Source organism: Gymnoscopelus braueri, assembly GCF_963280865.1.
Source record: "Gymnoscopelus braueri genome assembly, chromosome: 3".
Taxonomy (NCBI): domain Eukaryota; kingdom Metazoa; phylum Chordata; class Actinopteri; order Myctophiformes; family Myctophidae; genus Gymnoscopelus; species Gymnoscopelus braueri.
In genome coordinates, this window is record NC_137612.1 from 42446902 (window position 1) to 42462803 (window position 15902).

Sequence of the window (15902 nt, forward strand, 5' to 3'; positions counted from 1 at the left end):
CGTTATGGGCTTGTATTTTTGCACTCTTTGAAATCGGGTTTAAAGGGACTACACCATGAATTTTAACTTTTCCTTCTTTTTTGTGTGTTTTTGGTCTCCCCTACCTCTCTTCTATCCCAAAAAATGTCCCAGTTTGAACACTCAGGCTTTCACAGCATATCTGGGGTTTTCTGTAAATTGGTCTCAAAACAGACCAAACTGATTTTCACCCAGACGTGACGTCACGTCTGGTACAATCCCTCCCGTTTTTTCAGTTCCAAAAAAAAATAAAAATAAAAATATATATACATATATTTAATTAAAAAAAAAAAACTTTTTCCACACAGAACCAAGAGATAACATACATACAAACTGGCTCAATAGCACCCCGTGCCAAACAGGACAATGTGGTATTGCAGGTGAAAGTGCTTTATAAGCCAGAGAGAAGTTAGTTGGAATGAGTATATCTGAGGCTTGATTTAGGCTCAAACCTTTTGAAAAACGTTTGAGGGACATAAACAATAATGGTATTAAATATTTTTTTTTTTTTTAAATTCATGGTGTAGATCCTTTAAAGTGGTCACTTTTCTGCCAGGTTTATAGGCAGAAATGTTCTTCTAGCTCTTTATGAGATGACGCTTGTCGTGTCTGCAGGTGAAGAAGAGCCTCAGGTGGCTGTTGAACTTCTTGTCTCTGACGCCGTAGATGAGCGGGCTGAGCAGGCGAGGTAGAACGTTGGTGAGCAGGAAGGACGTATAGTTGATGTTAGTGCGTTGAGAAGGCAGCGCGGCGACCAGAGCGAAGATGATGAGCGGAGACATATAGGACAGCATGCAGATGAGCAGTTGAACTCCGTGCAGTAGGATGGTGCTCTGGGCCTTCTTGGCAGACGACTGGTCTGTGGTGCAGGCCGCCCTGGCGGCAAACAGCACCTTGATGTAGGTGATGATGAGGGTTAGGAACACAGAGGAGAGGAGCAGCACCTGCAGAGAGAGAGAGACAGGACACCAGGGTTATTATAACTAAAAACACAGGGCCGTGCATTGCTGTAGGCAAGGTTCAGCGGTCGCCTGGGGCCTCACACAGTCAGCGGGCACCATGAGAATTATTTTAAAAAATACGTATATCTAAAAAATATATATAAATATAAAACCCAACATGGGGCCTCAAACAGTCAGGCCTCATGAGATCTCCTCAAATGTTGAAAATGCCACGACAAGACCGCTTCACTTGAGGACCCCCCTCAGTCCAGAGTAGACTTATTCTATACACGAATCCACGGAGCGCTGCCCTGCGCGCAGCCATTGCTGCGGTGTCAACGCTCCGCGGACGCGACACCGCAGCAATGGCCGCCTACAGGCAGCTACAGGCAGCGCGTCTGTGGATTCGTCTATAGGCCACCGGCCAAAGAAGCACCATTCGTCACATCATTGTTTGTCACGCTCGAGTGCTGCATCTAATTTGAATGCATATCAGCACAATCTACATTAAATGAGAAAGTTAAGTTAAGACTCTTCCCCCATCCCTCCCTTTCTCTCTCTGTCTCTCTATTCAATTCAATTCAAAGGAGCTTTATTGGCATGAGAAAACATATGTTTACTTTGCCAAAGCAATAGTGGAACAAATTTACAATCAAAGCAAAACAATGTATGTACAAATAAATATCGAATATAAATGCTGCTATTTTCATTACTTTTTCTTTTTTTGAAATAATTAAAAACTAATTGTAGGAAACAAAAAAAAAATTGTATTTACTCGCGACCCTTAAAAATAAGAAATAACAAATTAGAATTGAATAAAACATTTTAACTGAAATTTAAAATAAAAACAAGGCTTTACAAAGAGCAGTAACTAACTGAAACTGTATTGTGTGCTTACAAAATTAACTCAAACTTAGTCAAATTTAAATAAATACAAATAAAATGTCTTAGCCAGTGTCCAATATGGACTACAGTATCTTTTTAAAAAAGAGCGAAAATAGCAGATCTACAAGCCCACAACGATCAAATAATTTGTATCTGTGAATGATAACAAAGGCAAAATGAATCCACGGTGACAGTGATGCATCCTGTGATGGCTGACTCAGCAGCCACATAGAGACTATAATGTATGGTAACTCTTCCTTTTGCTTTATATATTTAGTGTTTATTTTCAGTTCATTATTAACCAGTTGAAATGACATAATTTATTCTTTGTTTTCTATGAGTTCATTTATGAGTTTTCTTTGAGATACCAGTTCTGTGGGAGGCTGCTGACATAAATGGACATTATGGGCTGGCCAAAGGAATTGGGATCAGCTGCTCCAGATCTGCAACTAATCTGGACAATTGGACTGCACCACAGTCCCTCTGCACTATGGGGTGGGGCAGGGGTTCTTAGCATAGATATTAGAAACCTAGATACCTCATTGGCCTCTGCAGTTCATTGGGGCGACTTGTATCGCAATACCAAGATATATTTAAAGAAGGTAGGGTCATCTACGTCATTTTCGCTATCATGCAATTCCAGCCGGCAGATTCGTCGCACCATGGGAGCCAGACTGCAGCCGTGAGTTTGGTGGAATGCATTGGAGTTAATGAGAGCCCTGTGGATCAGCTCATGAACAAAATATATTTCTGAATGACTGAGACCTTTGTAAAGTAATTGCTTCTGGAAAATAAAAGAAGACATATCACACATTGTTTTCTGCTGTGTTGCTTTTCCATGTGTCCACTGCATAAGTTTATTGAGCTATCTAAAGAGCACAAAGTAGGCGATACTGCCGAGACAGAAACCAGTGTTGCCATGTCCACTTATTATAAGCGAGTTTGGGCTTATCTTTCTGTGAAGTTGCTTGTAAATATTGGTAGTTGCGGGTTGCGGTTTTATGGGCTTTTTTTCTAAAGTGTAGTTGAAAGTGTAGTTGATTATCAACATCAGGAGGATTCGCCCCTTCCTCACGGAGAAGGCAGCCCAGGTGCTCATCCAGGCTCTCGTCATCTCCCGCCTGGACTACTGCAACTCCCTCCTTGCTGGTGCTCCGGCATCTGTCATCAAACCCCTGGAGCTTGTTCAGAAAGCTGCGGCTCGTCTGGTGTTCAACCGCCCCAAGTTCTCCCACACAACCATCCTTCTCCGCTCTCTACACTGGCTCCCCGTAGCGGCTCGCATCCAGTTCAAAACCCTGGTGCTAGCCTATAGGGCAGTGAAAGGAACAGCTCCTTCCTACCTCCGGGCTATGGTCGATGCCTACACCCCTGCCCGACCACTTCGGTCTGCCACCTCGGGGCGACTGATTGCCTCGTCACTCAAGGGTCCTTCTGGCCGATCCACACGGTCACGACTCTTTTCTGTTCTGGCCCCACAGTGGTGGAATGAACTTCCCACTGATGTTAGGACAGCAGAGTCACTGCCCATATTTCGCCGCAGGCTGAAAACTCACCTCTTCAGGAAACACTACCCTTCCTCTCTGCCTGACCTACTTGTTGTTAACTAGTTGTACGAACGCTTGTTTTCTATTGCTGTATTGTTTATTGTTTATTGGATTATTGGATTGTTTATTGGATCTTGTTTAGTCGATTCACTTATTTGTTTTAGCTCATGCTCATTTGATTTAGCTATTTTGTCTCATCTGTTTAAGGAAATAGGTAGCTGATATATTGCACTTTTACCTTAGCGCTAGGTATACTCTTGGTTGCTTGTTTTTGCAGATAATGCACTAAAGACTTCTGGTGATTAGTAGTTTTCGTTCCCTACCTATGTTGAATACACTTATTGTAAGTCGCTTTGGATAAAAGCGTCTGCTAAATGACTGTAATGTAATGTAATTATTTGGACTTGGGCTTCACAATTTTAAAATGATTTTAACCAGTGGTTCTTAATTATGTTTATGTCATGGACCCTCAAATTAATATGTAGGGTATTTGTCCTAAACCCCCATCTGAAATGTTTTGTGCCAGGGAGCCCAGTAATAGATTTGTGTTGTTAGTGTTCCTCAATAAATCCTCAATATTTCACAGTTTACTTTGCAGATCTACAAGCTCACAGCGCGTTGTGAGCTTGTAGATCGGCTATTTTCAATGGCCTAGTACAAGTCTTCAACAGGGGTCCGCAACGCTAGGGGGTCCACGAGGTACTGCAGGGGGTCCGCGAAATTGTTGCTTGATTAGACAATAAAAAATAAAATAAATTATATATACATATATATACAAATATTTTATATATATATATATATGTTTTTAAATATCCATTTGTCTTCATATATTTTTTAAAAACATTTTCCTCATTTATGTATTAAATAAATGATGATATCTATAAATGATTCTGTCCATTTTGAATAGCTTGTATACATGATTAATGTGCAATTGACAGATTGTTATTCTCGGTTAATAAGGTATGTTTATAAATGGCAGTGCGGCCACCCTACTCACTGTACCCTGCACATGTATGTTTAATATAAAAGCACGAATATGTTAATCTGTCTATTATTTTTAATAGCTTAGTATTGATGCACAATAATATGTATGTTTATGAAACACAATTGTATACATAATTATACAATATATGGGGTCGAGGTAAGGTAGGGGGTCCCTGCTCCATCTCCCCATCAGTTTGGGAAAACGTTGAAGACCCCTGGCCCCCGGTGCTTCTTTTGGGCTTGTTTTCCTAGACCTGGTTGCTTATTTCTCTCACACAATCTGGCAACACTGCCAGAGACGATTTTTATACAGTCTATGGACGATACATGCCGCTGTTTAGATGCCTCAATAAAATCATACAGTGTGCTAAAAAAATCCGAATTGATTGGATAAAAACCTGTGATATGTCTTCTTTTATATTCCTGAACCGATTATCTGACAAAGGACACAATCGTTCAGAAATAGTGTTTGTTCACAAGCTGGTCCAGCTGTCTGCCATAGACTTCATAGTATTTCACCAAACTTCCTGTTCCAGTTTTGGCTCCCATGAGCATCAATGGCGTCTGCTATGCAAGCAATGGCGTCGGCCTGCCCCCTAGGCTGTCCCTTCCTTGTTTTCTAATTTCCTTGCGCAATACACGGTGGCTCTTCCGTCTTCCGCAGGGAACCTGTCACTCAAAGTGACTACTGGCCAATCACAGCGCTCACAGTGCGTTGACTACTGGCCAATCACAGTGCGTCTTTTCCAGGACTTGTCAGTGCAATGGTTCTCAACCAGTGGTCCGGGAACCACCAGTGGTCTTTGAGGGGGTTCCAGGTGGTACCCAGCTAAATGATGGAGAGTTGATAATAACCAAATGGACCCTTATAGATCTTTAAATCTTGAGTATAACATTTCACACTGTCAAGAGTCAAATTGTTAAACATCTGCATTACTTACTAAACAAGTACACAATTAGAGAACGTAAACAATTGTTATTTTGACAACAGCTTATCGAACGATAACATATTCTACGTTTTGGGTGTGAGAGGCTAAAGCTTATCAAACGGTGTTCCGTGACTCAAATGCTGAATAAATAATGGACCTTGATATGAAAAAGGACCAGTCTCTTATTTGAATTTCACAAATAGAGTGTGGAGTTTGCCAAGTTCCAACTAACTAGATGCTGCGCACAGCTGTCAGCTGCTGCCTCTCAAAGGGTTAAGAGCTGGGTTAAAGGGTAAGACCACTTTGGTAGAGGTTTGGGTTGTGTAGTTACCTTGCCATGATGTAACCCCAAAGGTGGGCAAGAAATCAAAAATGATTGCTCCATTGATTAGAAATTGATAATTCAAAATATGCTCCTCATTGACTTACATTGTACAGTAAAACAGCTCTCAAAGTCACTCTTTTAGTACATAAATGAACCCAAACATAGCTGATTCAGGCAATATAGAGCATCACCAAACCCAGTACTGTTTGTTTTTTTAATAAAAATGTCAACTTCCTGTTGATTTTACTATTTGAAGATCTGGATCCGGATCCGCGGATCCAGTCCAGGTTTTCTACTTATTAAAAATGGCAAAATCAACAGGAAGTTGACATTTTTATTTAAAAAAAAAACAGTACTGGGTTTGGTGATGTTCTATATTGTCTGAATCAACTTTGTTTGTGTTTGTTTATGTGCTAAAAGAGTGACTTTGAGAGCTGTTTCACCGTACAATGTAAGTCAATGAGGAGCATATTTTGAATTATCAATTTCTAATCAATGGAGCAATTATTTTTTATTTCTTGCCCACCTTTGGAGTTACATCATGGCAAGGTAACTACACAACCCAAACCTCTACCAAAGTGGTCTTGCCCTTTAAGAGCTGGGTTACAAAAAGACCCGCCCCCACCTGCCTCTGATTGGCCTACCGAACTTCCGCGTGTGTGACGCACACGGCAGCCCTGCGGAAGCAGGAAGCGCGCCCGAGATACAGACGCTTCAGAGCCGAATGAGGCGTCTACCTTTATATGTCTATGGTTCTTAGAGTGTGTGTTAATGGTAGTCTTTGTCTTTTCCCCCTTTTGTATTAACAGTGGTCTGACCCGTCCCTATATATGTCCACCTCATGTGACTTTCTTGAGAGTTCAGTTTTCAGTTCATTTGTGTTGTTCAATCCTGTTTTTCTGTTTAGTTATTTAGTTTTGATTTGTTTATTTTGAGCACATTTATTGTTTGTTATCTGTTAAACCATTATTTTGAAATGAAACACAAAAAGAAAGAAAAATAAATACAAAAAAAGCAACATTATTTTAAACCAACGACCAAGTTTCCCTGTGTCTCTCCTTCCGACCAACTCGGTCCCTGACACATCCCCACCTGAACAGTCATGGCCAGGTCCTTGTGCTCTTGGGTCGGGTAAACGCCAAGGGCGTAACATATGACCCGCCTGCTGCTGCTGAACACAGCCAGCGGCTGGGCGGCCAAGGCGATGAGGAGGAGGATGTCAGTGAGGCCTGGGAGGCACGAGGCCCACCAGATGAGAGCGATCAGAGCGTAGGTTCGCCTCACGGTGCAGATCTGTGCGTGATGGAGAGGTCTGCACACGGCGATGTAGTGCTCCACCGCCATGCCAGCCAGGTTCAGAGGACTGATCCTGTACACGGAGGAGAATATCAGCACCACCGTCATCATCAAGGAATTCATTTGTTTTCTTAAGCAATATAGTTTGAGATAAGATACATACACTAATGTATTTGAACACAAGAACACAAAGTATTTAGGCCTACTTGTTGGTGGTGCTTACGATGAACAGCAATGCAGAAGTATGTCAGGGTTAGGGAAACAGTGTAGGTCAAAATCTGCAGCGTGACTGAAACTGTTAACATTATCATGTCATTGATCACCAGGTGGATGTAAAGCACATATCTGAGAGGAGGGGAGAGGAGAGGAGAGGAGAGGAGAGGGGGAGGGAAAACGATTTTTCAGAATAATTGCCTATATATTCATCCATATTGCAGTAATGCATAATAGTTTCAACAATACATTTGCATCTTGTGTACACACACACACACACACACACACACACACAGGGGGCGAGAGACACACACACACACACACAGGGGGCGAGAGAGAGAGAGAGAGAGAGAGAGAGAGAGAGAGAGAGAGAGAGAGAGAGAGAGAGAGCACATTTGTCACCTGGGGTCTCTTTTGAACTCCTGGCTCTTGAAGAAGATGTAAACAAAAGATCCATTGATGAAGTTAAGGATAACAAGGATGGTGACGGAGATCAAGTTCTTTGTGAACACAGTGTTGAAGCTGTCCTGTCGTCTGGATGAGTTCATATCGGCACCTTTCAAAACACAGTCACAAAGTGCTTTACAAAACTGAAGAAACAATAGAATTAAACAAAACAAGAGGACAAAATACATGATGATGTGTATGAGACAGACAGATAACATGTGCATTCTATCGCCAATAAAAATAGCATATCAATAGACCTTAACCTTAACCACAAACTTACCAAATAGTGAAAATAGCAGATTTACAAGCTCACAACACCTCGCATCGCGACCGTTGTGAATACCTGCATCCGAATTTGTATCAGGATTTAATTTTACCTTGTTCATTGGAACCTTTTTCCCCATCCACAAACAAAACCACAAACAAAACAACATCATGTATGTATTAATTGATGTATACCCCCTACTTTCTATTGATTACTGGTATTGCTGATGATAGGAAGAGGTTATTTTTCTGCTGTGGCTGATAAAAGGAGCACCAGGGAAAATATTGAAAATTTAATACAGATTCAGAATATATTTCAGTATTTAAACAATATTGATAAATACACTGGAGAGTCAGGTAGAGATTGATGAAGAAATTAGGCAAACTGTTAAGGTCCTTGCACACTGGTGCGTCTTTTCGTTGCGTTTTTTTTTTTTCATTGTTTTTTCAATTTTTTTCATTGTTGTAAAAAAAACGCAACGAAAAGACGCACCAGTGTGCAAGGACCTTTAGACAGGGAAAGAAATTAAAATCAGCACCTAAATATCTTCAACATACATTGCAAACATAGGCCTACCTCACAGTGCCTGAATTCTTTGCTGACTGCTGTTGTTACTTATCAGCAATGAGGGATAAAATGCTTGAGTACTTGTAGTCTTTGATGATTGTAGTCTCGCGTGGCCAGACTATTGCCTCCCACAATTTTCAAATGCTTAGCATTCGGAGATAGTTGTCTGGCTATGCAAGACCAATGATTTAGAAATGAGACCAGATTGTATGTTGGAGGGGCGTGGCGGAGGAGGACAGGAATTGTTGGAGGGGTAGTTCAGCCCAAAAGAAAAAAAAAGTTTTCCTAGCAACTCACCCATGAAGCCTTGAATTCATGAAGATTTTTTTTTTGTCAAGTTTCGACCCTTCACTATCCCTTTATCGAAGTCAGTATGTATGGCCCACTGGAACAAAATGCTGCCCACCCGTGACTTATTGTTCTGATGACACAGTGAGTGGCTACTGTAGCTGTTGTAGTAGCTCTCCTGTGTCTCAACTTTATTTCTCTTTGTCACAACATCTTCATGACTTCCTAAAGTGTACATTGTTCCTTCAGCATGCATTGTGTCCAAGGAAAGACCAGTGCTTAACGCTGTCCATTGTATATTGTCATTATCAACAATGCCTTTAATGAATGAATGAAATCTTTATTTTGAACATGTTAAAAAATTAGGCAACAGTTAAAAAAACAAAATAAAAAATAAATACAATATGATAAAAAATAAGTGCAATACAGCCTCTCAGGCAACAACAAATGACCTATGAAGAGTTTTTGCATTGAATTCATACACCAATAAATTACTTAAATACTACCACAAATGATGAAAAAGCTAGTATGGATGGTTTGCAACATTGCACATCGTTGTTCCTGTCATTTTATAAAAAGGTTTGTGCGGAGAACAGTGGACATTTCAAGGCCGAGTAATGTTGCATTGCAATATTTTTTCCTTGGATTTGTTAATTGAGGGACTGGTTGCAAGCTTACTGTATGACAAACATTACTCTTGACTTTAGATCAACACTTAAAGACGTGTTATCTTTCTGCAACCATACATTCATTAATAACTTTTAAAATGGTGTCTCTGTTTTGGGCACGTCATTACAGGTGAAAAATAAAGTTAAAGATAAAGCTTCACAATAGTAACTTCCCTGTTCTACATATGATTTGGTCCCAGGGCTGATGTGAAGGGCCACTGAGTTAATAGAGCCTGCTGCCTGCTTGCCCAAGGGAGAAATAGATTTTTGACCTGATGGTCAACATTCGTGTACAAATAAAAACAGGATTGCGTCAAAGGTCGTGGCCAACTTAGACACAGGATCTAAATGTCCCAATAGAAGAGCAGGGAGACCAAATACAACCACCTTAATTGTATAAGTTATGTTGTGTTAACATACTCTATAAGCAGCTTGGACAAAATAACACTGCACACACACAGAATAATTATAGAGCTTTAATCACTTTAAAAATGGCCTCCCTAGTCCCTGCCTTGGGGCTTTTTTTTCTTTTTCAAAAATAGCAGATCTACAAGCTCACAACGCATCACATCACGCTGCGTTGTGGGCTTGTATTTTCGCAATATTTGAAATCGGGTGGTGGTCACTTTTCTGCCGGGGTTAGGCAGAAAAGTTCTTCTAGCTCTTTATGAGATGACGCTTGTCGTGTCTGCAGGTGAAGAAGAGCCTCAGGTGGCTGTTGAACTTCTTGTCTCTGACGCCGTAGATGAGCGGGCTGAGCAGGCGAGGTAGAACGTTGGTGAGCTGGAAGGACGTATAGATGATGTTGGTGCGTTGAGAAGGCAGCGCGGCGACCAGAGCGAAGATGATGAGCGGAGACATGTAGGACACCATGCAAATGAGCAGCTGAACCCCGTGCAGTAGGATGGTGCTCTGGGCCTTCCTGGCAGAGGACTGGTCTGTGGCGCAGGCCGCCTTGGCGGCAAACAGCACCTTGATGTAGGTGATGATGAGGGTTAGGAACACAGAGGAGAAGAGCAGCACCTGCAGAGAGAGAGAGAGACAGGACACCAGGGTTATTGCCCTATAGCCTTGACGAGCTTGCATAGGCTAATGCAAAGGCTAAAATGTAACTTAGATAGCATGTTATGTAAACAGATGCCAGGTCTAATAGGCATCCATAGTGTGTATAGTTTCAATGTACAGGCTGATGATAGTGGTTTACTTTTGTATTAGTTAATTATTAGATTCTTGGTTTACTTATGTATTACTTTATTACTATTTCTATGCATTTGATGTATTATCTTGTGTTGTCCTTGCTTGCTGTAAATCGCTCTGGATTAAGAGCATTTGCTAAATGCCTAAATTGTAAATTGTAAATTGTATAACTAAAAGTAACAAAAGCCTCCAACTAGAATTGAATAAAACATTTTAGTTAACTGAAATAAAAAATAAAAAGCAATATCTAACTGAAACGGTGTTGTGTGCTTACAAAATGAACTAAAACTACTGTATAAGTAAAATTAAAATAAACTAGAAAAAGTGCTCCTCGGAGCACAGGTCTCCGCCAGGTCAGGTAGGTTATTGGTGCGGCCATAGCTGAGTGGTTAGTTAGCCCGCCTAGGGAGCCAGAGGCCCTGGTTGCCCCAGGTTCGATTCCAGGCCAGGCCAGCATTTGTGTCGATGAAATGAAATTTGTCCCTGAGCAAGACTCTTAACCCCTAATTGCTCACAGGTTCTCATTGGAAACAAGACCGCAAGGACTTTCATGAACGACCTGTTAAAAGGAATTATCCTTATCCTTATAGTGGGCCAGCAATGTTCGTAATTTGCCAATCAGGATGGAAGATAAACAATCGGATGGTGAAAGTGCTTTATAAGCCAGAACCATCTTGATCACTTGTCTATATACTGTAGATAATGTGTACCGATTTGCATGATGTTTGGACAAAATTTGTATGAGTAATATAAGAAAGAAAAGTGTTGCAAAAATTAGCCTCCTGGTGGCGCTATAATAAGGCAATGTTAAAAGGGTGGCATCTGTTTGTCAACGTAGTGCAAATGTAAAGTTTCACCGCAATCGGACGCTGCGTTCATGATTTGCGGCATTTTGTTCAAAACGGGCCACTCCTGCAAACTTTAGATGTTAGCCAATCAGGATGGAATATGAAAAATCAAACAGATCCGTCTTGATCACATGACTATAGAGATCATGTGTACCGATTTGCGTGAAATTTGGATGACATTTTCACAAATCGGAACACAAATTGGCCTCCTGGTGGCACTATAAAAGGCCCATGTGAAAAATTTGGGACAGAGGTTCTGCTGTGGCATCCAGGGAGTGTGTGTACACAGTTTTGCTGCGATCAAGCCAACGGTGCCGGAGATTGGCTGTACAGAGACAGAATGAAGCACGGACACACACACACGGACGGACAGACAGGGGGCAAAACATACTCTCTTGCCATGCCTTTCGGCCTGGCGGAGACAATTAAAATAAAATTTCCTTAGTTTTAGTGTCCAATATACAGTAATTCTTTAAAAAAAAAAGCTAAAATAGCGGATCAAATAATTTGTTATCTCTGAGTGACAACAAAGGTTAAAATCCACACAGTGACAGCCATGCATCCCCACCTGAACAGTCATGGCCAGGTCCTTGTGCTCTTGGGTGCTGTAAACTCCCCGGGCGTAACATATGATCGGCCTGCTGCTGCTGAACACAGCCAGCGGCTGGGCGGCCACGAGTATGATGTCACTGAGGCCTGGGAGGCACGAGGCCCACCAGATGAGAGCGATCAGAGCATAGGTTCGCCTCACGGTGCAGATCTGTGCGTGATGGAGAGGTCTGCACACTGCGATGTAGCGCTCCACCGCCATGCCAGCCAGGTTCAGAGGACTGATCCTGTACACAGAGGAGAATATCAGCACCACCGTCATCATCAAGGAATTAATTTGTTGTTTTATATTCTATTAAATTAGTGGTTCTAAAAGTGGGGTCCGTTTTGAATATCTTTGAAACATTGGAATTCTTCTGCCTACACATACACATACGTCCTAGTATGAGCGAATAAGGGAAGAGGATCAACGTCACGTGATTCCCTTGTTTGACCCGGCAAAAACTTGGATGTGTCTCAAAGAATATGATTATTGGCAGAATCTCGGAAGGTTTAGACTATTTGGCGGTCCCGTTTTCATTTTTCACAAGATCGGTGGTTGTTGCAATTACCTGCACTACAATACCTCACCATATGTTGCGCTATGACGAAATAAACCCATAAAATGTAACAATGTACGTTCCGTGATGCAATTCCAATGGTGAGAGCTGTGTTGTTTCACCCGGTGAAGGAATGGCGGATTCGTCCACACCCCGAAATACCCGTATGTGTGTCTCAAACACATTTTGAGAGCCACTGGTGTATAGAAAGAGTATAAATGTTTAAATAAATTTGAACATAAATGCTACCTTGAGATCAGATACATATGGTAATGTATTTGAACACAATAAGAACACAAAGTAATTACTTGTTGGTGGTGCTTACGATGAACAGCAGAACGCAGCAGGATGTCACGGTCAGGGGAACAGTGAAGGTCAAAATCTGCAGCATGACCGAAACTGTTAACATTATCATGTCATTGATCACCAGGTGGATGTACAGCACATATCTAGAGAGGAGAGGAGAGGAGAGGAGAGGAGAGGAGAGGAGAGGAGAGGAGAGGAGAGGAGAGGAGAGGAGATTTATTGCTTATAAACAGTATATTCAATCAAATCAAATGTCTCAATGATAGTTTCAATGATTGCATCAAACTTTGCATCTAGTTATGCACACGCACACGCAAGGGGGAGAGAGAGAGAGAGAGAGAGAGAGAGAGAGAGAGAGAGAGAGAGAGAGAGAGAGAGAGAGAGAGAGAGAGAGAGAGAGAGCACCTTTGTCACCTGGGGTCTCTTTTGAACTCCTGGCTCTTGAAGAAGATGTAAACAAAAGATCCATTGATGAAGTTAATGACAACAAGGATGGTGACGGAGATCAAGTTCTTTGTGAACACGGCGTTGAAGCTGTCCTGTCGTCTGGATGAGTTCATATCGGCACCTTTCAAAACACAGTCACAAAGTGCTTTACAAAACTGAAGAAACAATAGAATTAAACAATCTACAGGGGTAGGCAACCGTAGGCAAGGGTGCCAACATTGGCACAGGGGAGGGTGATCACTGGCACACTGGCATATGTGTCAGAGAGAGGTTTTTTGTTTAGAATTAAATATTTAAAAAAAGTCAGTTAAATGAAGTCCCCTCACATCTACTGTATAAACAACATGCACACAATTCTACATTCATTCCATATCTGAACTCTGACTGGGGAGAGAGTCTGAGAGATCATTATTAGAGAGGTTATTGCTCATTGAGTCTAATGATCATTACATCCTGATGCGATAGAAAATATTTCTAAAGAAGAAAACAATTAAGCTTGTTATGTATAGCCTATTATGGGCAATCAATATCAGTTGGGAATATTTCATTTTGATGTGTCATAATTAAACTTAATGTTGATATGACACGCTGACTATCAAGAAAATGAAAACAGGCACTTCATGTCAAAAAGGTTGCCAACCCCTGATCCACATGATGATGTGTATAAGACAGATAGATAACGTGTGCATTTTATCACCAATAAAAACAGCATATCAATAGACCTTAACAACTTAAAAACTTAGTAAACTGGACGTGAGTTGACTCTGTACTTAGACCGCTTTTTTTCCATCTACTGTACACCAAATAGTGAAAATAGCAGATCTGCAAAGCCAACTCATATGCATTGACAATATTGAAAAAGGAACTGTTTTGGACATGGTTTCCACCTGACAACGATATATCTGTGCTGCATCCGTTTTTGTATCAGGATTACATTTTACCTTCTACAATGGAACTTTTTTACCCTCCACTCGTGGACCCTTTTTCGTGGGTCGCGAGTGAATATCCAATTTAATTATTTTCCATTTCCTACATTTTGTTTTTAATTATGCCCAAACCCCCCAAAATCTAACATTTTCATGAATTAAAAACAAATTCAGACATTTTTCAAAAATAATTTATTTGATAAATAAATGCCAAAAATCTAAGAAAGTCCATAAATTCCAAAACAAATGTTTAAGACGAGTTGTGAGCTTGTAGATCTGCTATTTTCACTGGTTTGGGTCCCGGGGAGACATAAAATGTCTCTTTTGGGTCTCGAGTTTGGAAACCATTGATGTATACCCTACTTTCTATTGATTGATGATAGGAAGAGGAACATTGATTTATTTTTCTGCTGTGGCTGATAAAATGAGCAAATATTGAAAATGGTAAATATGATACAGAATATATTTCAATATTTAAACAATATTGATAAATACACTGGAGAGTCGGGTATAGATTGACAAAGAAATTAGGCAAACTGTTAGACAGGGAAAGACATTTGAATCAGAACCAAAATATCTTCAACATACATTGCAAACATAGGTGTGACCTACCTCACAGTGCCTGAATTATTTGCTGACTGCTGTTGTTACTAATCAGCAATGAGGGATACAATGCTTGAGTACTTGTAGTCTCTGATGATTTAGTTATGAGACCAGATTGTGTGTTGGAGGGGCGTGGTGGAGGAGGACAGAGCTGGTTGGAGCAGGGGTTCTTTAAAGGGGTAGTTCAGACAAACAAAAATATGTTTTCCTATCAACTCACCCATGAGGCCTTGAATTCATGGAGATTCTTTTTTTTGGGTCAAGTTTTCACCCTTCACTATCCCTATATCGAAGTCAGTATGGCCCACTGGAACAAAATGCTGCCCACCCGTGACATATAGTTCTGATGAGCTGTTGTGGTAGCTCTCCTGTGTCTCAACTTTATTTCTCTTTGTCACACCATCTTCATGACTTCCTAAAGTGTACATTGTTCTTCCAGCATGCATTGTGTCCAAGGAAAGACCAGTGCTCAATGCTGTCCATTTCCATTATCAACAATGCCATGCATGACCTATGAAGAGTTTTTGCATTGAATTCATACACCAATAAATTATCTAAATACTAAAACAAATGATGAAAAAGCTAGTATGGATGGTTTGAAAATTGTATTTGCAATGATTGATGTACTGTACATTGTTGTTCCTGACATTTTATAAAAAGGTTTGTGTGGAGAACAGTGGACATTTCAAGGCAGAGTAATGTTGCATTTTTTTCCTGGGATTTGTTAATTGAGGGACTGGTTGTGGTTGCAAGCTTACTGTATGACAAACATTACACATGCACTTGTCAGTTACTACTTTCCATCAAACAACATTTCTGGTCCACAGCCAAGCAAATATCACAGTGGAAATCTGTTGTTGTTCTTAGAACACACTATTTTTATCACAACAGGACGAGTGCCAAGTAAGTCCCATCAGTTTTGAGTGGAAGGAACTTCTAAGGAAGTGCTCTGACTCTAATCACGTACCATTTTTCAGCACACACATTCATAGGCATACTGTACACATGCACGCACACATGCACACATGCGCATATGCGCGCGCGAACACACACA

General features: G+C 40.9%; 2 protein-coding genes across 2 annotated transcripts; both read right to left on the minus strand.

The window, feature by feature from the left end:
- Positions 1 to 596: 596 nt before the first annotated feature.
- On the minus strand, positions 597 to 7686 carry LOC308081932 (odorant receptor 131-2-like; the record flags this gene model as incomplete). Its single annotated transcript, XM_080423548.1, has 4 exons — positions 597 to 962; positions 6722 to 6998; positions 7229 to 7270; positions 7541 to 7686. 4 exons carry the CDS (start codon positions 7684 to 7686, stop codon positions 597 to 599), a joined length of 831 nt encoding a protein of 276 aa, XP_080279674.1.
- A 2344-nt stretch (positions 7687 to 10030) lies between these two features.
- LOC308081934 (odorant receptor 131-2-like) lies at positions 10031 to 13432 on the minus strand (the record flags this gene model as incomplete). Its single annotated transcript, XM_080423550.1, has 4 exons — positions 10031 to 10396; positions 11987 to 12254; positions 12875 to 13015; positions 13287 to 13432. The coding sequence occupies 4 exons, from the start codon at positions 13430 to 13432 to the stop codon at positions 10031 to 10033; spliced, it is 921 nt and encodes a 306-aa protein (XP_080279676.1).
- Positions 13433 to 15902: the final 2470 nt, after the last annotated feature.